At 32.8% G+C, this 25,344-nt stretch overlaps 3 protein-coding genes across 7 annotated transcripts; 1 reads left to right on the top strand and 2 right to left on the bottom strand.

Annotated features, from left to right (window-relative positions):
• Positions 1-286: 286 nt before the first annotated feature.
• Positions 287-10,950, bottom strand: LOC110796804 (isoamylase 1, chloroplastic). 3 transcript variants are annotated; one of them, XM_056836895.1, is made up of 18 exons: positions 10,427-10,950; positions 9,232-9,414; positions 8,990-9,082; positions 8,420-8,572; positions 7,964-8,055; positions 7,109-7,250; positions 6,925-7,032; positions 5,631-5,716; positions 5,222-5,293; positions 5,014-5,140; positions 3,234-3,356; positions 2,875-2,967; positions 2,409-2,567; positions 1,949-2,032; positions 1,322-1,402; positions 1,155-1,237; positions 943-1,060; positions 287-813 (listed from the first exon to the last, which is right to left on the bottom strand). In XM_056836895.1, exons 1-18 carry the CDS (start codon positions 10,799-10,801, stop codon positions 532-534), a joined length of 2,454 nt encoding a protein of 817 aa, XP_056692873.1. In that variant the 5' UTR covers positions 10,802-10,950; the 3' UTR covers positions 287-531. The 3 variants fall into 3 exon arrangements, with proteins under 3 accessions (XP_056692873.1, XP_021857581.1, XP_056692874.1); XM_022001889.2 differs by having other exon boundaries at positions 3,270-3,356; positions 10,427-10,948; XM_056836896.1 differs by lacking the exon at positions 3,234-3,356.
• A 1,441-nt stretch (positions 10,951-12,391) lies between these two features.
• LOC110796817 (uncharacterized) lies at positions 12,392-23,805 on the top strand. 3 transcript variants are annotated; one of them, XM_056836894.1, is made up of 7 exons: positions 12,392-14,154; positions 14,238-14,285; positions 15,023-15,245; positions 16,184-16,641; positions 16,954-17,563; positions 18,726-19,267; positions 19,387-19,459. In XM_056836894.1, exons 2-5 carry the CDS (start codon positions 14,246-14,248, stop codon positions 17,268-17,270), a joined length of 1,038 nt encoding a protein of 345 aa, XP_056692872.1. In that variant the 5' UTR covers positions 12,392-14,154; positions 14,238-14,245; the 3' UTR covers positions 17,271-17,563; positions 18,726-19,267; positions 19,387-19,459. The 3 variants fall into 3 exon arrangements, with proteins under 3 accessions (XP_056692872.1, XP_056692871.1, XP_056692870.1); XM_056836893.1 differs by lacking the exons at positions 12,392-14,154; positions 14,238-14,285; positions 19,387-19,459 and adding exons at positions 20,299-20,430; positions 20,553-20,879; positions 21,654-23,805 and having other exon boundaries at positions 14,798-15,245; XM_056836892.1 differs by lacking the exons at positions 12,392-14,154; positions 14,238-14,285 and having other exon boundaries at positions 14,798-15,245.
• LOC130467468 (protein FAR1-RELATED SEQUENCE 9-like) lies at positions 23,643-25,343 on the bottom strand. The gene is made up of 4 exons (XM_056835978.1): positions 25,309-25,343; positions 24,716-25,110; positions 23,974-24,209; positions 23,643-23,882 (listed from the first exon to the last, which is right to left on the bottom strand). The coding sequence occupies exons 1-4, from the start codon at positions 25,341-25,343 to the stop codon at positions 23,643-23,645; spliced, it is 906 nt and encodes a 301-aa protein (XP_056691956.1).
• Position 25,344: the final 1 nt, after the last annotated feature.

Raw genomic sequence — 25,344 nt, 5'->3', positions numbered from 1 at the left:
CTAGTAACAACAATTGGCTGCAGCCATGCAGGCAACATCTTGACGTCTTCGTCTTCCACTGAAACCAGAAAAAACGATATAATGATGGCAACATTGCAGAACATCAACAGATTTGTTATCTTTTTTCCTACTTCATTTTTTGTCATATCCATTTCGGAAGTTCAGATCAAACCAACTAAAATAAAGGGTTGATCCAATATAATTTGCAGTAATACAGATTTCACAGTCAAACCAACTAAACCTGTGTATTTGTAGTAAGAATTGCAAAATAAAAGACACAAAAACAGTTTGTAATCAAGCTTTTATTAATCGCCTACTAAAGAGATGAGGTCTGAACATCATTTGTGTACATGAGATTGTTTCTAAAGCCCATAACCACAGCATGTTTACAGTAACAGATATCCATCATATTCATCCTCTCTAGGCCTCTACTATCACTCGTATTGCATTATTTACTGCTCTAAATATCGAAAGCTACAAGCTTAACCTATTCTATACATGCTGTAAAATGTACATCGTATCTGTATGGTATTACGGTGTGAAATATGCATCTGCATCAACATCAGGCTTCAGCAACAGAATAATGGAAGAGTAACTCAGCATTGGGTAGAAATTCGCTTCTAGGAAATGCCGATACTGCTGAATAGCTCTCTCTCTTTGTGGTACATCGTCAGAGAAAAAGTCGAATGGTGTTGGCTTGCTGGTGTCTACTAGTGGCTCCCATTGGTAACCAGGGCGATTAGGCAAAGTTACATTCGCCGGTAAATGACTAGTGTTGAAAGCAACATACATTTCTCCCTTTACCAAGTCTTTCTGCACATATCAATTATAATAAAATCACTGCAAAGTAGATATATATGTACCAAGCAAAGTGAAAATAACTGCAAGGAGATAGTATACACTTGACCGCTAAAGAAATAAAGACTGGGAAATTAATCTCACCAGAGTAAATGCCACAAAACGGCTCGTCTCTGACCAATCTGGACGGTCTGGGAGGTGGCCATGCCATTGCAGTCTCTCAGATGTTGGAAACTCATTTAAACCAAGTGACTCACATTCACTTTATAGAGTAAGCATGCAAAAAAATCTATTAGTGGCTGGTGGTAAAAAGATATAACCAACTCACAATAAGTTGCTCTACAAGATTTACTCACCTGCGAAACTTGGTCATCAGATGGCAGAATCTGAAAAAATCAGAAGAAGCCGCCTCCTTCTTATCCCAGCGAAAATAGTTGATCTGCATTTTAAATAAAATTTTGTTATAAGGGTCACAAAAATAATGCACCTTTTCAGGTTAGACTCATAGGGGAGCAGTTGTTACATCGTTATCATGGCAATATGAGTTGTTGTTTCCTCCTTTTGTGTGTCCGTATTCATCACCCATGTAGATCATAGGGACACCCTGCCAATGTAAAGGAAAAATAAGAGAGGATTCACATAGGAATATATCTATAGGCATCAATACTGAGAAGCTCCATTAACCAGATGTATTTTGCACAAAATAAGGACAAACAGTAAGCTCCTAGAAAGTTTTGTCAACTATTTAATCCCTCTTTATCAGGATAAGTAGGAAAGCATGAAAAGAATATTTGTTTTTAAAAGTCATCAATACCGCGATTACTACCTACACATCATGTTAGCCTCCATTTATGGATTAAATTAAAAAGAGCAGTGGCCTTCTAAGGTTTTTTTGTATCAGAGCAAGAGAACTAAATTCACTCATGCTGAAGAAACGGGAATTACTAACTCAAAGCTGAATATTTCAGAGAGTACAGCACTCTTGTCCGTATTTTACTCTATTCTTTTTTCTGTGATTTAAAGAGTTTTAGTGTTTTCTCTTTAGCAATGAATAGCTAGCAAGGAAGGCAACTATGAAGTGAAAATAGCTATAATAATTAAAGTCATCCATCAAGCTTTTATAGTGACAGAGAGAAATGAAGCGTAATACCTGGGAAACCATGAGGGTAAGGAAAAAGTTCCGCATCTGTCGCTTCCTCAATTTCTTCACAGAAATGCTGGCGAATTCACCCTCCTGGAAAACAGAATGGTGTAAATCAAGATGGGAGACATACATGAAGGAGACATGTGAATATTTCAGATAGTCCAGCAAATTCTTGCCTCTATACTGACCAACATCTGGATTGATACCCTATAGCCACTTCAAGGAATTACCTTTTCTGTACTAACTCGAAGTTACTTGATGAAACTTTTCACGGTATTACTCTAACGCAATGGAACAACTAGAAGAAAAAATATGGATCCCACAATGGGAGCATGTGTGGATGCTATTTCATGCTGTGTATTTTTACAAACTAATTCATCATCTAGTTAAGATTTAAAGAAATGGCTTTTGTATCTACCGGGAAATAATAAGGGAATAATGTTTAAAAGTGCACATGATTGCAAACCTGCCCACAGTTCCAGCTGTTATTGTGATTCTCACCATCCTCATTGTTTTCCCCATTTGCCAAGTTATTTTTATTATTGTACGTCACCAAGTCAGCCAAGGTAAAACCATCATGAGCGCAAACAAAGTTGATACTGTGCCATGGTCTCCTTCCTCCGTCCTGAGGAGCAAACCAAAAGAAGATGGCAACATGGTTATTTTATGATCCTCTCCCATCACAAAAAATTTGGAAAGTAAGTCAAATAGATATTTTGACAAAATAACTAAAATGTTCAACTCCAACAACCTAGAGTTCAGATTAAAAAACTAGTAAAATAAAGTTACCAAAAACTAAAGGCAAATAAGCAATGTTATTATTGACCAAGGGTGCTGACATGAAAGTAATAGGATAGGCAGGAAACAAGAATATCAAAAGAAAATTCTGAAATAGCATTCTATGTTCCCCTAATTTCAAGGACAAAGGATACCTTGTACAGATTTGGGCTACCACACAGGCATTCAGCAAAAGCACCAGCAAATCCATCCGTTCCTTTGATAAATAGCCGCACCATGTCACGATACTGAATAGATAGATATTTTCAATCAAATGCAACTTCATTGAACTAGAATATAATAACTAATAAGGCCCCTACCCCCTCTAGCACCATTCTTTTGGACCGCTTGTCCCTCTTTCTGAACTATAGGGAACTAGAGGTTATTAGATGCCAATTATTAGTTGTGAAACTCTGTAAATCATAACACTCAAAGAGCTCCACAAACTAGGTTCATAAGCTTAAACAGTGACAAATTGGAAGGAGAATAATACTTGTACGTAAGTAACACTTACATAGAAATCTACTAGAAAAAATGATAATAAATGAACCTTTCCATTCCATTCTGACCAAATGCCCCAGTGAGGAAAAACACCAACTTGATAAAGCCCTCCACAGTCCCATGCTTCCGCAATGAGCTGAAACAGGACATCATCAAATAGGTATTCAGTTTCAAGACAATATGGAAATTAGGACAACCTCTAATCAAGACAAGCATATTCACACACATCAGATTTGAACTTCGTCAGTTGGTACAACATTTGGGCAAAAGGGGGGTGAGGGATAACTAGATGACATTCCTTACTAACGGAAAAATTAATCTATGTGGTGACAATTTGGTAAGGAAACCAAGATGGTAAGAAAGCACCATGTACAGTGCAAGCCTCAAAGCCCCAATCATACACACCTCCTGGCAGGGGAAACAGGTACCAAAGCCCTAAAGCAACACAATTACAGGGAAAATACTAACTTTTTACATGGGAAACTGGTCCTGCCTTGGCTAACAAAAAAGTTAATCTCTTCAGCGCATTGAGGATAACCAGACAGGATGGTAAAATATTTACGATATAGATTTTGATTACATCACTGATATAAACTTTGAAGCAACAACAATCATGAAAGGGTCTTAAAATCCATAGGGATGAACTATTATCAATATGTAATCCTGCAATCGCTCTAAATCATGAGATATTACATGGCAAAGTTAATCACCATGCTGCATCATCACAATATGAAATTTACTTAAGCGTCTCCTTGGTAGCAGGTAAAGTTATTTAAATCAGATCAGACATTGATGATGATCATGTTTTGATTCAAAAAAATTTGATTGTAGCACATGAAGCTTGCTCACTTAAAGTAGAATCCTGTTTTAGAATGTTTAGATGCCACAATTTCACCTGTTCAACCACATGTGTGCTATTCACATACCACACATACATGTAGTTGGGTCAAGCTCTACGTGCTTATTGGTTCCCAGAAATCCCAGGTCAGGGACGAGTTAGTTGAAGCAAGGATATCCGTAAGTGAGGCCAAGAACAATCACACAACCATGTGAAGCGAGACTTAAAAGCTACAGTATCAAGGCTTATGGCATGGCCATGGACTAAGATCTGATGTCTGGGTTTGGCATTACCATGTTTAAGCCTTATTTCCAAATTATTTTTGATAATAATCAGAGTTCTCAGTTGGTGAGATTGCCAAGAGTTCTTTACAAGTATAATTGTATGCATTCTTGTGGACAACATAGCAAGCAAGGGCTCATGGCCGGGGAGTTCCTCCACTTAAAAATTATAATTTTGTATCCCCTACCAGGCTACCACTTTATGCCTAACATATACTTCCTCTGTTTCTAAATATATACAACAGTTTGACTTTTGCACTATTCACATGCTAAGTTTGACTTCAAATTTTAACTAATCTATCAAAAAACAAATGTTATTATGTAAATGATGTTAGATTAGCCTCATATATATTTTCAACACATCTGCTTTTACTAATAACAGACGTTGATGGTCAAAGTTAGCATTGTCAAACGTAAAAGTTAAACGGGTGCATGTATTTAGAAACGGAGGAATTATATGCCTGTGAGGAGATAAAAAAGGCTAAATCTTGGTCGAGTGATTTCACTTGCCATTGTTTCCTAAGCCAGCTCAAATCCTCTGATAGTCACAAGCAGATCAAAAAAACCAAATCCTAATGCACCCAAGAAAGATATAAATTAAGGGAATTCATGTTACTGAAAGCGTGAGGAGAGGTGCAAGAACAGCAAAGTTGAAAATGATAGGTAGTATTCACCTTTACTCTACAAAGTACAGGATCATTGCTGATCATATCAAGCACTGGGGGAACGCCCAATGGTGTGCCAGTTGTAAGCATGTCACCTTCCGCTGTACTCCCGTATACATTCTCAGCATCCCATAGACTTGAGCAGAAAATAAAAAAAGGAGTTCAGAAGATGCTTTTACGAATAAGGAATTTCTGTCAGTATATGGAAGAAAATAACCTGCTGCCCCTAGTCAATATAGAAGCCAGATCAAAGCGAAAGCCATCCACGTGCATTTCTGTGACCCAGTATCTGTTGCATCAAAAGAAAACAGTTCATCATAACATATAGGAAACTGAAAAGGAAAACATGAAAGCCTTAGATGGTGAAGGTACATAAGGTATCAGCTGCTTGGCCTCTGGGTCAAACAAAACTTTGCTTTTGCCACGATGCAATATTCCGGTAAAGTAACAACCACCAAAGAGATTATAGATAAAATAAGCATATTGTAAAGAAAATTTCACATATTACATGAAGTACCCTTAAATTGTCATCAATTATATTAGGTTACTCTTTCCTTCATATCCTTCACAGAATAAAAACCAAATCCAATATAGACTTATAATATGAGCAAGTAATAGAAAATCACTTTAAGCAGTCCACAATGAACTCTCGTACAACAGGATGATTGCAATTGAAAGTGTTTCCACAACCTGAATAGTTGTAAAAGTCACCCTGCAATGTAAACATTGAAAATTTTTAGGGCCAGTGTAAAAGAAATGTTGAACAAGTTTATACCAGAACAAAGCCATAAGCAAGATTGTACGCTAAGAGATACAAGAATTTAAGGAATGTTTTTCTATGTGATTTTCACAATGCTATAAACTTGGACCAACCTATGCAAGTAACAATTCTACATCTCAATATGAATTTTAAAGGCATATAGACAATCAGAAACTTGGTAGCTGGTGATCCATCAATCGGTCAGTTACATCTAGATATGTTAAAATACTGGGACAAGTGTATCCCTTCCATCCATATTCTATTTATGAAACCATGTATGACTTACTTAACCAGTGTACCCCTCTTAGTTTAAAAAGGCGCAAGGCGCACTAAGGCGCACAAGGGTCATGGAGGCTAGGCGCAAGGCTCAGGCGCGCGCCTTTTGGATACAAGGCGCACATGATTTTCTAATAAACCTTAAAATTCGGTATAGAAAAAAATTAACACAATTTATACTCAAAACAACAAATTTCTATTGGAGTGCCATATTTTCTCGCCGGTTCATAAGTATTGCGTGATCCCGTCAATGGAGTGCCAGAATTAGAACCTTCCATGGTAATTACAAGCTAGAAATATGAAAATTAACTCATATTATGCTACTTCCACTACCCAAAAAGCCAAGATTGTAGATATATGACCGTTGATGGGTCACATGGGGTGTGTTTATATCATTAAGAAAGAAAAAAAATGTAAATAAAAGATCCACGTCATCTTATTGCGCCTGGAGACTAAAGGCGCACAAGGCGCTGCGCCTTGCGCCTTACCTATGGCGCACAAAGGCGCACGAAGGCGCACGCCTGGTTGACATCAGTGAGCCTAGAGAGCTCAAGGCGCCGAAGGCTGAGCCTAGGTGAGCCTTGCGCCTAGGCACGCCTTGGGCGCGCTTTTTTAAACTAAGGTACCCCTTCCATCCATATTCTATTTACGATTGTGGTATCTAGAAGAGTCCATCACCAGCTACTGATTTAAAGAACACAGCATGATCATCTACTAATGAACTATCCTTGTTTACTCTTGAAAAGAAAACTGAACTATCCTTGTTTAAAGGTCTAGGAACCAACAGAAGCACAGAACTAAAGAACCAACGGACGCACAGAACCAACTGAGTTAGAAGTTTAATCCTCATTTATTGATGAAACGTGACGGACACTAAGACATACCTTTGGTGCGAGCATATAGAAAACACAGTTGTCAGTGCCTCTGAAAGACAAAATTGGACCTTTCTCATTTCCTTCAGCTGTGTGATTAAAGACTACATCCATGATTACCTGTCAAATTAAAAAAGAATGAGTAAACTTACCAAAATTTACAGAAAAGAAATAAGCATTTAGCTAGATATTGCACCTCAATATCCCTTTTATGTGCTTCTCTAACAAGAAGTTTGAACTCATTTATTGCTTCGCGGCCACAATTGCGTATTCCAGAAGATGCATATCTTATCATGGGTGAAAAGTAATTGATAGTAGAATAACCCCAAAAATTCATCCTGCAAATGACATTGTAGTTTGTTATTTCAAAATACATTAGTCCTGACCACATAATCTAATTCATCTTTAAATAAGGAGATATGCTCATTGGAGTAAGCTAAATTTGATTTGAAGAATTGCCATGAAGGAAAGATTAAGGGGTATGAATGTATGATACAAATAGAACTCCGGGGGGGGGGGGGGGGGGGGAGGGGGACTATAATCATATATTCATATACAGCTGAAAAGAGAAAATAAAATGAACAGGGAAAAACAAGCATAAAGCGTGTAGACAACTGAGAGCTTTTTCATTGGGGACTGCCAAAATCAAAAGTATTAAGTGATTCCCATATCATACCATAATAAGATATCTTACACACCTCAGATAACTACTAATATATGCCCACTTCTAGATGAATATATTACACAAGAAATAAAACCTAAGTATTTTATCATCAAAACTTGGCATGCGTAAATCAGTCAGTTACAAGAATTTTATACAAATCATTTGCAAACGAACCTGAAACCTTAAAGTTAAAAAAATATATAAATTTGAGGATAGAGAGTGGTGCTCCCCCTCAAAATCTAAACAAGAATAAGAAGACTTGAAGGTTTATGTAAAGATCATGTGGCAATCAATTCAAATCACAGTCAACCGAGGACAAGTCACGAAACCATCATCGCTCATTTCATTTGACAAAATATTATATACGAGAACAAAGAGGATTTATACTTGTAATCACCCATAGCAGAGTTGTAGCTGTAATACTCTAGCTCATTGAACTCATGACATGGCATTAACTCTAAGCAATTAATCCCAAGTTCCTGCACAAAATAGCAAGCATAAAACAACTCAGCAAGCCTACTACCTCAAAAACAAGCCGCTGGCGCGACTACTGGCCCACTTCTCTATTTCGTGTTGATCTCACAAACAGGATGTCATGCTAAACAATTTAATATGCCTTAAAATCAACCACTATACCGATCAAAGATGCCACAGACTGAAAGGAAGCCAACGAAAAGAGCATTAATAAGCGGCATATAGCTATAAATCTAATACATGCAATACACAAACTTGTAAAAAGCACACTCCAGAAGCAAAGTTTTGGAGGACTCATTTGCAATGAGTAATATATATTTCAGACTATAATATGCTTACAATAGCTAACTAAAACTCAAAGAAAAGTACCTTTAAGTGGTCAAGTTTTTCTATCATGCCAAGGTATGTACCCGGGCATTCGGTCCTGCTTGATTCGTGCATTGTAAAACCACGGACATGAGTTTCATATATTATTAGTTCTCTCTGTGGGTGCTTAAGAGGTAGATCTCCTTGCCAGTCAAACTGAAATCATCAAATACAAGTCAAGAATTTAGAACATCCAAAGAATCAGTAACGATAAAGACATCGCCGTAGTCCTGCAGCAATGTTCTGATTATATCTCTCTAAATCTTTCAGGTCTCTTCCAAAACACAAGATACAGAAAATGGACCGTCAGACATTTGATTTTATTTTATTTTTTTAATGTGCATTTAGCAGTTCTATCACGTTACAATCCTAGACATGCTAATTTTATGAGGAGGACAACTCTCGGCGGGCTCACAGGAAAACATGGATGAAGAAAAGGCACATCAAAATTAATATGGCTGCAAGACATAAAGCTTGCATTATCATCTACAAGATTTCAGCACAAAGTCCAAATTAAGAAAAAATTAATAAAAAAATTAAACATGATGACATATATGTCAGTTAGGTTGCTACCTCGTCATTTGGAGACGGAATCATGCCAGCCATTTGAGGCCAACAATTACCTTCTGGTCCTAGCTCACCATAGTTTCCCCTGCTGATAACCGCCTAGACGAAAAATGAAGAAAATTAGTTGATAGTAAGAAGGCTTAAGGAATTAAACACCATCAAATAAATAGTCCTCAACGCTTTTCCTGATCAAGGAAATAGGATGTCTTCCGGACAAATACAGTTCCATGCATCAAAAGAATACTAACTTTTGCATAAGGGTCCAATATTATGCGAGAAGAATCGTAGTAGTGTCCTTTTTCTGGCAGGTATGGGCCATCAAACTTGTAACCATATACCATATCATCAAAGTTTCCCTTCAAAAACACATGCCATATATCTCCAGTCTTGTTAATCAACGGATCAAGAGAGATTTCCTCAGTTATTATATTCTGCATTGCAGAAAAAAAAATAGAGATTAGAATTAGATACAGAAGGTGCTCAATAAGATAAGTTCAAAACAGATGATAAATGTCAGCTTCCACCATTGCACTATCATGAAAGCATAAATACAAGAATATAGGCTAACAAATGGCGAAACTAATCAATAACAGCTAGTCCCTAAGTTGAGACAACCTCAGTATGGGATTAATATCTCACAATTTGTATTTTTTCACTTTTTAGTTGGATTTTTTCTCCTCAACATGATCAAACCACTTACAATCTGGGTTCACAGGATCATGGAGTTGTGATTTGTTAATTTCTTAAATATAAGGCTTAACAAGGCTCCATAAGCAAAATGTTCAAATACTAACTCTAATATCCAACAGCAACAGGCCCAAGTTTAGGTAATATGCTCTTAACCTCATCTTGTTCATGCACAACAAGAATTGATAGAATGCGTCAATCTTCCTTTCCTCCTGAAGGCAACAAAAGATTTGGAAACCTGATAGTGCTTGCTACAGTTGGACGAACGGAATCAAGAGAAGTTGTCTTTACGAAAGCGAAAATTAATCTTTCCAATTTAGGATGACCCACCTATGTTTTTCTTGCAACATGATAGTGCTACCTTACTCATTCCCTCAAAGATTATCATTGAAACCCAAAATTCCAGACGTTCGAATTGAGAGCAATCATAGCAATGTGCATTAAACTCGAACACGGGAATCTTTGACAAAACAATCAACTACCTAAAAGAATCACCAACACCCAGCAGAAGTAAAAATCCAACCTCACATGATTCCATACCAAATTCTCGCACTTCCTTTGATAACATCTAATTATTTCAATCATATTTTCTCACAAATAAACCAAAGAAAAACATAGAAATACCCATTTACAATACTTGAATCAAATTATGTCTAAAAGAAGGCGAAAATCTAAATTGCCAAAACCACTAAAAACACTAAACATCAATTTGATAGCAAATAAAGAAAACATCTAAAGCAACCAAGAAAATTATACCTGCTGCAAGTGAGAGAGGGTGATCAAGCAAAGAGTGGCAGAAACAGAATTCCCCGAATAAATAGCAAAATTAACACCCCCATCACGAGCAACTGCCCCAAATGGCATCGGGTTTCCTGGAAAAATCTCAAAACGCGTCGTTTGAGCTTGCCTTTCGGTAACAGAAGTCTCAATTTCGGCACTAGTTTCTCTTGCATTCGCCATTAACAATCGGGGTGTTCTTGAATTCAGAAGAGACCCAGTTGAGATTGAAGTAGAATGAGGGGAAATGTGGTTGATATTTAAAGAACGAATGATCTTTTGGGGATTGATGCAGAGCTTCGGAGAGGAGGAGAGAGAAAATAGAGTGCAGTGAGCAAGCTCCATTGGAGTCATAGTTTGAGAGAATGAGAGTGGAAGGAGAAAGGAGAGAAGAGAGCGCGGTGCAGAGTATAGTGGAAAAGTGGAAAAGTGGAAGTGTGGTGTTGGAGTGTGTGGAGAGATTTTTGTTGAAAATAACAAATTCGAGTTTGAGGCGTTTTTGTCGGAGAACGATCGGTAACCCGTAACCCTTTCAATATTGAATTATAATTGGTTATAAATAGCATTGAAACTCACCTTATAATAATTTCTCTCTCCAATTAGTTACACGTATATACCGAGTAAACATTTTTCGTTTTTGTTTCGTTCCTTGAAAATTGGAAAAAAAAATATTATTTTTTTTGACATACAAAAAATTAAAATGTTAAAGTACTCCGTCCTCCTTTCAAAATTAATATATGATTTCAGATTTAATCACAATACTTGTGCATTTTAGTAATGTGCAAATTTGAGTATTACTCTCTCAGTCTCCAAATGTTCTTTTCGTGTTTTATTTTAAAGTTTTTTAAAATTTTCTTTACATTTTCTTTTATATTATCATAAATATTTTAATATTCTGTCAAAATTTATTTTAACCAATTAAATTAATTGGGGCATTTAATCACTCACACTTTTTCATTGGGACATTAAATCTTTTCCATTTTTTCAATGTCAGACTTTTGATAAAAGTGTAAACATTATAAATAAATGTAATTTGTCTTGTTTAAATAAAAAAATGTGAGGAATTTCAATTCACATTAATTGGTCGTAAACTTGCATGCAAAATACCAAACGTAAAAAATATTTTGGGACGGAAGGAGTAATATTTTTAAGCAATATCTTTTGACAAATGATAAAAAAAATATTCTACTATGTATTTGAAAATTTTATTAAAACTAATCTAACAACATTATATTTACAATTGTGTTTTATACTACTGTGGCTTCGTTCTATTGGACTTATTTTGACTGAATTTATATTATCTGAACTTATTTTATCTGAAAAAAAACTTATTTTGTCTAAATAAACTGATTTGTGTGTCAAAATGTCTGGAAAAAAAACTTATTTTTGCTGAACTTATCTGAACTTAACTGAACTTATCTGAATTTAACTGAACTTATCTGAACTTATTTTATCTGATAAATAAATGTAATTTGTCTTGTTTAAATAAAAAAATGTGAGGAATTTCAATTCACATTAATTGGTCGTAAACTTGCATGCAAAATACCAAACGTAAAAAATATTTTGGGACGGAAGGAGTAATATTTTTAAGCAATATCTTTTGACAAATGATAAAAAAATATTCTACTATGTATTTGAAAAATTTATTAAAACTAATCTAACAACATTATATTTACAATTGTGTTTTATACTACTGTGGCTTCGTTCTATTGGACTTATTTTGACTGAATTTATATTATCTGAACTTATTTTATCTGAAAAAAACTTATTTTGTCTAAATAAACTTATTTGTGTGTCAAAATGTCTGGAAAAAAAACTTATTTTTGCTGAACATATCTGAACTTAACTGAACTTATCTGAATTTATCTGAACTTATCTGAACTTATTTTATCTGAAATAAATCAAAATAAGTCGAACAGAACAGAGGTTGCGTAATGCATTAGTAAATTAATATTGCCAATGATGGTGGATAAATAGTGTTTTAACCTGAAACGAAGCAATACTAGAATAGATGTCCAACAAAATACTTCGTATTACGGAGTACTCCGTACTTTGTATAAATTTGTTAAATCGATACTTTTGATGGGGTTTTTAATCGACGTCCGCATTCGCTAAAAACGCCCGCGTATTTATGATGAAATGACGATTATACCCCTTCCCACTCCATCTCTCCCGATCTTCTTCTTTCTCTCTCTGATTTCCGGCTAAGCTTTGAGTAGTCTTTGACCACCGCTCACGAGCCAACGGCAAAAAAGAAAGAAATGATCTGATCTAATGGCCGCATAAATTACTCCTAACTCCATCTCGAAGTTAATGATTGCATAAATTAAATCTTGCGCGGCTGGCAAACTCCCCACCACCGCCTCCATATCATAGGATCGATATACTATTTTTTGTCAAATTACTACTACCTGCTTTGACAACATACAACTTTCTCGCGTTCGATGTGAAATTCCTGCTCAGCTATGGGAACAAATTCTCTTCAATTTCAAACATAATCAACATCATCACTAGCAATCAAAATGCAGATTCAATCGAAGAACAAAAGATCGGTAATTTTGATTTTTTTTAGACAGTGCCGCCCATGTTTAGCGGCCGCCACCATGGCAAGGCTGCTCAAGATTTGCGGCATGGCCATGGTGGCGGCCGCTAAACACGGGCGGCATCTCCATGGTAAGGCCCGCTAAACACGAGCGGTATCTACCCCTCCCCTGTTTTTCGCTCCCCTTCCCTGTTCTATTTCCATTTTTTTAATTTCTTTTTTCCTGATTTTTGTTTTCTGATTTTGTTAATTTTGATTTTGTGATTTTTTATTTTATTAATTTTGATTTTGTTAATTTTGTATTCTGATTTTGATTTTTATCTTTTGATTTTTATAATTTATATATATATTTTATTTAAGAAATTCATAAATAAATCAAAATTTTAAAAATTCAATTTTTTATATGAAATTAAAAACTAAATAATTAAAAACAAAAGTTTTTTTTGTTTATTTTTGGAAATACAATAACGGGTTTAAAATTAAATTCAAACAAATTTTATTATAAGGGTATAACCGTCATTTTACATAAAATACGCGGGCGTTTTTAACGAACGAGGACGTCGAATAGCGATACTTTTGATTATAGGTTGTTGATATTTTAGGCTACGTTCGGGACCACTACTGTTTCCTAGTTTTCCGTTTTTTTCCTTAAAAACAAAACAACCTTGTTCGGTAAAAATGTTAAATAAAACAAATTCACCCTTATTTCGACAAAACCAAAGCGGAAAAGATGAAACTACTTTTCTTGGTTTCGTGATTTTTGTTTTTTTAAAACGTATTCTACTTATTATGCCAGAAGGTCAAACTCTATTTCTCTCTCCTCAGTCCTCCCTCCTCTCTCAATTCTTCTTTCTTCCAGACCTGGTCATTTTCTCTCTCCTTAAAAAAAGCTCAAACAATACAAAAATTTGAATAAGACGGACTGACAGCGTCAGACGGGTGACGTGGCAGCGCGGGTCGTGACGCGGGTCAGGACGCGGGTCAAATCCGAATCGGGTTGAAAACGGTTATTTTTTCGAGTTTAGTATAAAAGGTTTTCTTTCCCACGTTTTTGCCCATTTTCAAATCACTGTTCACTTTTAGAGAGAGAAACCGCCGAGTTCTTCCATTTCAGGAGAGAGAAAGCTTCTACTCTTTGATCTTCTCTTCGATTTCTTCAATTTCTGTAAGTTTTTTGCATTTTCACTTGTTTTTCTTTGTTCGTGTGTAGTTCTTACTGATTTATCCTCTTTTTTTCGTTCGAATTAGGGTTTTGAATGTGTGATTGTGATATTTTCCGATTTACTTCAAGTTTCGGTAAGTTCTTTCTATTTTCATCTACTTTTTGTTCAATTTTGTCATCATTTGATGTTCGTTGTTTCTTACTGTTTTTGGTTTTGATTTGGGGTTTTGTAATTATGATTTGTGATAATTTCGGTTGTTCTTCATTTTCGACAATATTTTTGAAGTTTTGTTGTCATTTTTTCTTCTTTTTGTTCAATTTTGTTATCTTTTGAAGTTCGTTTTTGTTTCTTACTGTTTTTTGTTGTGATTTAGGGTTTTGTAATTGTGATTTGTGATACTTTTGGTTGTTCTTCATTTTCGACAATATTTTTGAAGCTTCTTGTCCCTTTTCCTTCTTTTTGTTCAATTTGTTCATAATTTGAAGTTTGTTTTGGTGTTTTTGTTCAATTTGTTCAATTAAAAGTTCGCTGATAAATAATTAGTTTTTTAATCAATTAGTTAATTATTTTTACCAATTAGTTATTCTTTCAAAGCAATTAGTCATATTCTGACATTCATAAATCAAGTATTAAACGAATTAGTTAATTTATTTAATTTCAAACTTTCTTGAGCAATTAGTTCACTTTTTTGACCAATTAGTTAATTGCATAATCCAATTAGTTAACTATTTTAACCTGTTAGTGAAACATTCAAAGCAATTAGTTACACAATGAAATTGTTTTGTTTTTATTGCTATTTATACTGCTTATGTTCATTACACATTCTTTTTATTTGCGCATTGCAATATATTGAACTACATTCATTTATAGTTTCAATTCACATAATGAGGTCAAAAAATGCAAATAAAGCATCTGATTATCACGATGCTGGGAAGTCGAGTCAAGATGTTGAAGGCAGTTCAAGGCCGACTGAAGATATTCCAGCTAGTCCAAAGCTGAGTGCAGATGAGAGGAAAATTGGAAGGGGGCCAAAGAAGTCGAAAGTTAAAGTAGAATATACGGAAGATGGCGGGGAAGTTGTAGAGTTGGATAGGTATAACTCCTATCTTTGTAACTGTTATTTATCACTGTTTAATTAGTTGGATAGGTATGACTATTTAAAAATTGATTTTGCAATTATCATAACTTATTTTACATTTAGTGAACTTTTTGCATAATTTAGTTAACTTTTGACTGCAATTAGTTAAATATTTTTCAGTTTTTAGTTAACCTTTTTTAAAAAGAATCTTTCCACTAATTAGTTAACTTTTTCCACTAATTAGTTAACCTTTTCCATTAATTAGTTAACTTTTGACTGCAATTAGTTAACTCAATAATTAGTTTACTTTTGACTGCAAATAGTTAACTTTTTCCATTAATTAGTTGACCTATTTCATCAATTAGTTAACCTATTGCATGATTAGTGAAGTTTTTTTCAGTTAGTTAACCTATTTCATTAAATAGTTAACCTTTTTCTTCAATTAGTTAACCTATCTTTGTAACTGTTATTTATCACTGTTTAATTAGTTGGATAGGTATGACTATTTGTTATTTATTTTAAATTAATTACTTTTGCTTTGAAACAAATTATTTTACCTATATGAAGTAGTTATGTAATTAAAATAATTAGTTAACCTTTAAACATAATTAGTTAAATATTTTTCAATAATTAGTTAACCTTTTTTTAAAAAGAATCTTTCCACTAATTAGTTAACTTTTTCACTAATTAGTTAACCTTTTACATTAATTAGTTAACTTTTGACTGCAATTAGTTAACTCAATAATTAGTTAACTTTTGACTGCAATTAGTTAACTTTTTCCATTAATTAGTTAACCTATTTCATCAATTAGTTAACCTATTGCATGAATAGTGAAGTTTTTTGCAGTTAGTTAACCTATTTCATTAAATAGTTAACCTTTTTCTTCAATTAGTTAACTTCTTAAGCAATTAGTTAAATATTTTCATTAATTAAATTCTTTTGTTTTGTGTAGGGGTTACAAACTAAATTGTAGACCAGAGGCGTTGATTAATCTTCTTAATTCTATAAAGAAGAATGAAAACAAAGTGAAAGCCATTAAAGAGATTGGTTTTGGTGGTTTGTTGAGTGTTCGACTTCATGAAGTCAACACACGCCTTGTTCCATGGCTGCTTCAACATTTTAATTGTGTTGGTCATATGCTCCAGTTTGGAGAAACACAAAATGTTCAGTTATATGATTATGATGTCTATGACGTCTTTGGCTTGCCATGGAACAAGGATTTTGATGTTCAAGAGACGCCAAGAAAGCGGGTTGAAGGAGATGCCAACCATGAAATGATTCAAAGATGGAATGAGAAGTTCCACAAGAAACCAACTGTTCAGGCACCCACCTTGACGGAGTTGGAATCTTTTTTGAAAACAGATGAATGTGGAGATGATTTTAAACGTGCGTTTGTGGTATATGTTTTAGGTAAAAATTTCTAAATTAATCATGCTCAAGTTATTTACCTTTAACAGCAAGTATATAGTTCACTATTTACATTAATTAGTTTACCTTTTTTTATTAATTATTCTTCTTTTTTCATTAATTAGTTCATTTTAATAATTAGTTTACCTTTTTTATCCATTAGTTACTGTTTTCATCAATCAGTTAACCTATTTTACATTTAGTTAACTTTCTTCATCATTTAGTTAACTTTTTACATTAATTAGTGAACTATTTTTATGAATTAGTTAACATATTATCTTATTGATTTCTGTAATTATCTTATTGTTTTTATAGGTGTATTTTTGGCTCCTACGTCTAACCGGTTGTTAGACATCAAGGTTTTGAAGGCTGTTGAGGATGTTTCCCAGATTGTGAAACAAAATTGGTGTAAATACGTGTTAAACCAGCTTGGGTTTGCTGTCGAGAGGTGGAGAGCGAGTGTCAAAAATGACAAGGTTGGTGGTTGTGTTCTATTTTTGGAGATAATTTATCTCCAAAGATCGTTATTTCGGGGTGTAGTCCCCCCTAAGGAAATCTCACTTGTTCAACATTGGAATGATGAACAAGTGACTGAACGTCTGGTTTCCGAAGAGAATATGGGTTTTGGGTAGCTTTGGTTGATATAACCAGCTATCCCGTGTCTAAGACTTTTGCTGATTTGTTAGGGGGTCTTAACCCTATCAAACTCGAGGTTCCTGAAGCTTCTGCTGCTCCTGAAGCTTCTGCTGCTCCTTCTGCTTCTGCTGCTCCTTCTGCTTCTGCTGCTCGTGCTGCTCCTGCTGCTTCTGCTAAACCTTTAGAAGGTGCACCGGATAATTCCCAAGCTGATCGAAGCAGGATTATTGAGTTTCAAATTCCGGAAAGTCTTCAAACAGATGCTGAAATTCAAGCAACCTGCGATGATGTAAGTCATGATAATGTTCATATTTATTTTTGTTCATATTTAATGAATCTTTTTAATAGTTAACCTATTTTGTCAATTAGTTAACTTTTGTTATGAATTAGTAAACCTTTTTATTCAATTAGTTAACCTGTACCATCAATTAGTTAACCTTTTTATGAATTAGTAAACCTTTTTATTCAATTAGTTAACTTGTACCATCAATTAGTTAACATTTTTTATGAATTAGTAAACCTTTTTATTCAATTAGTTAACCTATTACGATAGTTAACCTTTTGCTTAAATTAGTTAACCTTTTACAGCAATTAGTCAACTTTTTCCATTAATTAGTTAACCAAGTGTTACTTGTTTTATGAATTAGTTAACCTATTTCAGCAATTAGTTATCTTATTTCATCAATTAGTTAACTTATTTTTTAATGAATTTTTCCAATCTTTCATCATTCCATCAATTAGTTAAGTTATTTCATCAAATAGTTAACCCTTTCATTTAATTAGTTAACGTTATACAGCAATTAGTTAATGTATTTCATCAATTAGTTATCTTTTTTTTGTGTGAAGGAGTTCCTATTTTGCAATTAGTTAACCTTTTTTATGAATTAGTAAACCTTTTTATTCAATTAGTTAACCTGTACCATCAATTAGTTAACATTTTTATGAATTAGTAAACCTTTTTATTCAATTAGTTAACTTGTACCATCAATTAGTTAACCTTTTTTATGAATTAGTAAACCTTTTTATTCAATAAGTTAACCTATCTCACAATAGTTAACCTTTTGCTTAAATTAGTTAAGTTTTTACAACAATTAGTCAACTTTTTCCATTACGTAGTTAACCAAGTGTTACTTGTTTTATGAATTAGTTAACCTATTTCGGCAATTAGTTATCTTATTTCATCAATTAGTTAACTATTTTTCTCTATAAGTGAACTTATTTTTTAATGAATTTTTCCAATAGTTTCATCATTCCATCAATTAGTTAAGTTATTTCACCGAATAGTTAACCTTTTCCTTTAATTAGTTAACTTTATACAGCAATTAGTTAATGTATTCCATCAAATAGTTATCTTTTTCCATGAATTATATAATTATTTAGATAATTCAATTAGTTAACTATTTAGCTGTTGTTTTCTTTTCTTAATATTTTTCTTTTTTTTTTGTGTGAAGGAGTTGCAATTGGCAATGAGAATATATTGTCGCGATTTATATGTTGTGTCCAGTTTCCATAAGGACCGTATAAATTTGTTAAAGAGTCGACGACAAGAATTATCAGACAGTCCAGGATAAAGTGATCCTGTGTTTTTGGAGATAATTGACTCAATTGTTGCCTATGCTGAACACTTGAGAAACGAAAATAATGCTGTTGATGATAATGCTCCTTCTCAAGCTGTTGATGGTGCTGCTGACAAGGGGCCAATTCAGGAGAATGTTGGTGCTGCTGACAAGGGTCCTGGTGATAATGGACCTGGTGATAAGGGGCCAATTGAGAAAAATGTTGAAGGTTCTGGAAATGTTGCTCCCCAAGATGCTGAACCTGAACGAGAAGCTAGGAGTTTCTATAGCAGTCTTCCCATTGGTTCTGCTACAGAAGAAGTCTTCTGCTTATCTGAGTTAATGGAGAGATTTCCGAAGACCCTCGGTCGTCTGAGGAGACTGGAAAAAGAAGTAATTGACTTCTGTTTCTTGGATGATGAGGCACTTGATCAACGGTAAGTTAACAATTAGTTATCTTGTGAGATGAATTAGTTAACTATATATGTCATTTAGTTGAGATTTTTACATAATTCAATATTTTCCTTATTTATTTGTTTTAATTTTTGTGTAACAGGGCTGATGTTTTTATTTTTGGGATGCTTCACAAAATAAATAGGGAGGAAATGCAATGTTTGATTCCTGAGGAATATATCTTATCCAACATTGTTGAGATTTGAGATTAGTTAACATTTTCCATCAAGTAGTTAACTTTTTAACTTTTTAAATCATTTAGTTAACTTGTTCCGACAATTAGTTAACCTTTTCAAACAATTAGTTAAGTTTTTCCATCAATTACCTACACTGTAAAGTTTTGTATTCATTTCAATTAGTTTGTGGTATTATTAGTTAATTTTTGCTATCAATTAGTTAACTTTTTCTATCAATTAGTGAACTTTTTCTATCAATTAGTGAACTTTTTCTATCAATTAGTTTCCCATGAATTAGTTATTCTATTAAGGTACCTAGGTTTGTATTCATTTCAGGTAGTTTGTTGTACATTTAGTTAACCTTTTCTATCAATTAGTGAACTTTTTCTATCAATTAGTTAACCTTTTCTATCAATTAGTGAACTTTTTCTATCAATTAGTTAACCTTTTCTATCAATTAGTGAACTTTTTCTATCAATTAGTTAACCTTTTCTATCAATTAGTGAACTTTTTCTATCAATTAGTGAACTTTTTCAATCAATTAGTTAGTCTTTTCCATGAATTAGTTATACTATTAAGGTACCTAGTTTCGTATTTACTTCAGTTAGTTTGTTGTACAATTAGTTAACTTTTTCTATCAATTAGTTAACTTTTGCTATCAATTAGTTAACTTTTGCAATCAAATAGTTAACTATTTCTATCAACTAGTTAACTTTTTCCATGAATTAGTTATCCTTTTCCATCAATTAGTTACACATGAAAGTACCTAGTTTTATATTCAGTTCAGTTAATTTGTTTATACTGTTTTCTAATTAAATTTGGTTTTTTGCTTATGCTAGAGGAAGCTTGAAGGTGCTCTTAAGACGAAGTCAGCTGAATCTCTAAATCAAATTATTGATGAACTTATCAATAGTTGAAAATATTGGGTGCAAATCAATGACCACAGATTCAATCTGAAAAATGTGGGAATGGTAAGTTGGTATTTTGGTAGTTATGCCTTTATATGTAATAGTTAATTTGTGATATTAAATAGTTAAGTTTTTATATATTTTAGTTTGATTTTTCTTACTTTTTTCCCTTGATTCATTTGCAGTTTTTCTTTCCCATTATTTACCAAGAACACCTCTCTCTGTTGATTGTCAACATAAATCAGAGAAGTCTTGTCTATGTTGACAACATAATTTGGAGTAAGAATATTCATGATGATTATATGGCAATGGTGTCATTGCTTATTGAAGGATTTGCACAGTTTCTGCTAGAGATTGGTCATGCGGCTGCTGCTGATTGCTTAAATTTTGAAATGTCAATTCTGGACTTTGCTGGGAGATCAGATAACCCTGATCATGTAGATTGCGGAATTTTTTTGATGACAGCAATGCAGTACTTTAATGGCAAAAATATTCCCATGGACCTTTCCTATGTAAGTCTACTTTAGTTAAGATTTTCAAGCAATTAGTTTATCTTTTCTAGTTTCAATAGTTTTAAATTAAGTATTTCATGAATTAGGTAACGTTTTTCTTCAATTAGTTAACTTATTACTTCAAATAGTTAACCTTTTTTCAGTTAGTTTACTTTTTACATTAATTAGTTTACCTTTTGCATCCATTAAGCTTTTAACAATAATTAGTTAACTTTTTCCATCTATTAGTTAACTTGTCCCATCAATTAGTTATCTTTTTCATCAATTAGTTATTGTTTTAACTTTTTAACAACTTTTTCTATCAAGTAGTTAATCAATTTAGGTAAATTTTTACTGCAATTAGTTAACTTTTTACTACAATTAGTTAACTTTTTACAGCAATTAGTTAACTTTTTACTGCAATTAGTTAACTTTTTATAGCAATTAGTTAACTTTTAACAGCAATTAGTTAACTTTTTACTGCAATAAGTTAACTTTTTACAGCAATTAGTTAACTTTTTATAGGAATTAGTTAACTTTTTACAGCAATTAGTTAACTTTTTACAACAATTAGTTAACTTTTTACAACAATTAGTTAACTTTTTACTGCAATTAGTTAACTTTTTATAGCAATTAGTTAACTTTTAACAGCAATTAGTTAACTTTTAAATTTATTAGTGAACTTTTTACAGCAACTAGTTAACTTTTTTAATCTATTAATAAACCTATTTTTTGTTTCATACAATCAGTATTTAGTACACATACATTATCTTATATATTATTTTTTTATTTCAGCGCCGTACAAGGAGAATGTTACGGGCTAAGATTTGTTCAACCTTAGTCCTTTCTGATATGAATGAAATTCGGGCTGATGTGCTGGAGGAAATGGAATCATTCAACATGACTAAAGTTGGTATTTCCCATGCTGTTCGTGATCGCCAAAAGAAAAAGAAAGAAGAAGAAGAAAGACAGAGAAAAGAAGCAGAAGCAAAGAAGAAGCTAGAAGAAGAAGAGGCTGTAAAGTTGAAACAGCAGGCTGATTTAAAAAAGGCTGAAACTACAAGGAAAAGGTTAGAAACAATTGCAAAAAGAAAAGCATCAGCCCAAGAGAAGCCAGAAGGAAATGACAATGCTCCTTTGAGAACATAAAAGTCATCAAGGCGAATTGCCAAGAACAACGAACCAGTGGTAGCAGCTGAAGCAGTGCCAACAGTAGAAGCAGTGCCATTCTCTGAATACAAAACTAGGTACCTTAATAGAATAACTAATTCATGGAAAAGGCTAACTAATTCATAGAAAAAGTTCACTAATTGATAGAAAAAGTTAAGTAATCGTACAACAAACTAACTGAAGTGAATACAAAACTAGGTACCTTAATAGAATAACTAATTCATGGAAAAGGCTAACTAATTGATAGAAAAAGTTCACTAATTGATAGAAAAAGTTAACTAATTGATAGCAAAAGTTAACTAATAATACTATAAACTAATTGAGGGAACAAGTTAACTAATTGATGGAAAAATTTAACTAATTGATGAAAAAGTTAACTAATTGAGGGAACAAGTTAATTAATAGATGGTACAAGTTAACTTATTGATGATAAAAGTCAACTACTTTTTAGAAAAAGGTAACTAATTGATGATAAAAGTTAACTAATTTTTACAAAAAGGTAACTATTTGAGGGAAAACGTTAACTAATTGAGGGAGCTTATTTTGAATTATTTACTTGGTATATTTCATAAGTCAGTCAATCTAATTCAATATATTAGTTAAGCATTAAATTCAATTAGTGAAATATCAAATTCAATTAGTTAAAACTTATTAATGAAAATAGTTAACTAATTGCTGCAAAAAGTTAACTATTTGGTGGAAAAGGTTAACTAATTGATGGTAAAGGTTAACTAAAGAGTGGTAAGTTCAACTAATTGATGCAAAAAGTTAACTAATTTTAGGTTAACAATATTAGTTAAACATAGTCATCCTGCATATTGTGACGTCAACAATAATTACAGTAACTTGACTTTTAAAAATAAAATCAATTAGTTAACTAATTGAGGGAACACGTTAACTAATTGATGAAAAAAGTTAACTAATTGAGGGAACAAGTTAAATACTTTTTATTGAAAGGTAACTAATTGATGGAAAAAGTTAACTAATTGATAGAAAAAGTTAACTAATTGCTGAAAAAAATTAACTAATTGATGGAAAAGGTTAACTAATGCATTGTAAGGTTAACAATATTAAATAATTGAGGGAAGAAGTTAACTAATTGCTGTAAAAAGTTAACTAATTGCTGTAAAAAGTTAACTAATTGTAGTAAAAAGTTAACTAATTGCAGTAAAAAGTTACCTAAATTGATTAACTACTTGATAGAAAAAGTTGTTAAAAAGTTAAAACAATAACTAATTGATGAAAAAGATAACTAATTGATGGGACAAGTTAACTAATAGATGGAAAAAGTTAACTAATTATTGTTAAAAGCTTAATGGATGCAAAAGGTAAACTAATTAATTGATGAAAAAGTTAACTAATTGATGGAAAAAGTTAACTAATTGCTGAAAAAAGTTAACTAATTGATGGAAAATGTTAACTAATGCATTGTAAGGTTAACAATATTAAATAATTGAGGGAAGAAGTTAACTAATTGAGGGAACAAGTTAACTAATTGCTGGTACAAGTTAACTAATTTGATAAACACTAAATTCAATCCAATGTCACTAAAAAAGTTGTTCTTTTGGGGTAAAAGTTCCAAATTCTGTAGGTGCTGTTGACGATGTTCTTATCTCAAAGTATCCTTTTTTTTCTTTTACTTCTTCCTTTTGTCTTCACTAGTGGTGGATTTTCAACTATTATTTGTGGTGCATTTGATGATGATGATGATGTAGACGGTGCTATGTTGATTGTGGTTTGTTGTGCTTCAACATCGTCTTGTGCCTTTTGTGCTGCCTCCTTTTCTGCTGCTTTTTCTTTTTCTAGAACCTTATTTATGCTTTCGTTAGCATGAGCATAAGCCTCTTTAAGCACCTATTAGTTAAGATTTAAAGCAAACTAGTTAGACTCTTGAAGTATTTAGTATTTATTGTTATGTATTAGTTAAATAATAGTTATTAAAAACCTTTTTAGCTGCATCACTCCCTTGACATTTAATAACCAAGTTGTACAAATTTCTTGCCATCTCATAACGCCATGGAGTAATTTTTCTCTTTTCTGTTCCATTATCTTCTCTATGTTCCATTCTCTTCCATACTTCACTTTTTGCAAACTTTGTCCACCTTTTTGAAATGTATTGCTCTGGAATGTTGACAATAGAATGTATATGTAGAACTCGTATTGCATGGAAACATAGCCATCCTGCATATTGTGACATTAAAATATTAACTAATTGATTAAAAAAGTTAACTAATTGATAGAAAAAGTTCACTAATTGATAGAAAAAGTTCACTAATTGATAGAAAAAGTTAACTAAGTGATGAAAAAATTAATTAGTAAATGGTACAAGTAAACTAATTGATGAATAAAGTTAACTAATTGTACAACAAACTAACTGAAGTGAATACAAAACTAGGTACGTTAATAGTATAACTAATTCATGGAAAAGGCTAACTAATTGATAGTAAAAGTTCACTAATTGTTAGAAAAAGTTAACTAATTTATGAAAAAATTAATTAATAGATGGTACAAGTAAACTAATTGATGAATAAAGTTAACTAATTGTACAACAAACTAACTGAAGTGAATACAAAACTAGGTAACTTAATAGTATAACTAATTCATGGAAAAAGCTAACTAATTGATAGAAAAAGTTCACTAATTGATAGTGTATGTAAAAATGCAATTAGTTAAGAGCATTAACTAACCTGATTCTTCGAAGTTCCTACAAGTGCATTTAATGGAATTTGTTGTTGGATCAAATGCTACATAATGGGCAGTATGTTCAGGCCAAGATTCATGTTGCACTTTGTAACAAAAGAAATTTCCATTGATGTAGTTGACATTTGAGATGCAACCCATTGCATACTTGAATTCTTTTTCAAAATCTCTAAACAATGTAAGTGTGTAAACATTTGCCGCATGTTTTATCATTCCGACCATTGGAAAATCAGATTTAGGCAAAGCATTTCCACAATCATATTCATTTTGATCTTCTTGATATCTCCAGCGATCCACCGTTGCTCCAAAAATGTGAAAGAATTCTGTTAGTGAAGTTGATTTGTTCCCTTTAAATCCAATTGCATTGTTAGTGCTCTCACTCCTGTGTAACAAGATTGAATTAGTTAAACATTCTATTTAATTAGTTAAGCAGGTACAGGAATTAGTTAAGCAAACAAAGGAACTAGTTAAGAAGGTGAAACATTTAGTTAAACATTTTGTTTAATTAGTTAATCTTTCCGATTAATTAGTTAAGCAGGCAAAGCAATTAGTTAAGTAGATGAAACAATTAGTTAAACACTGTGAAGTATTCAAAGCAATTAGTGAAGTATCCATA

This window comes from Spinacia oleracea, chromosome 2, assembly GCF_020520425.1.
Source record: "Spinacia oleracea cultivar Varoflay chromosome 2, BTI_SOV_V1, whole genome shotgun sequence".
In the NCBI taxonomy this organism is placed as follows: Eukaryota; Viridiplantae; Streptophyta; class Magnoliopsida; order Caryophyllales; family Amaranthaceae; genus Spinacia; species Spinacia oleracea.
This window is presented reverse-complemented; position numbering and strand designations above follow the sequence as displayed.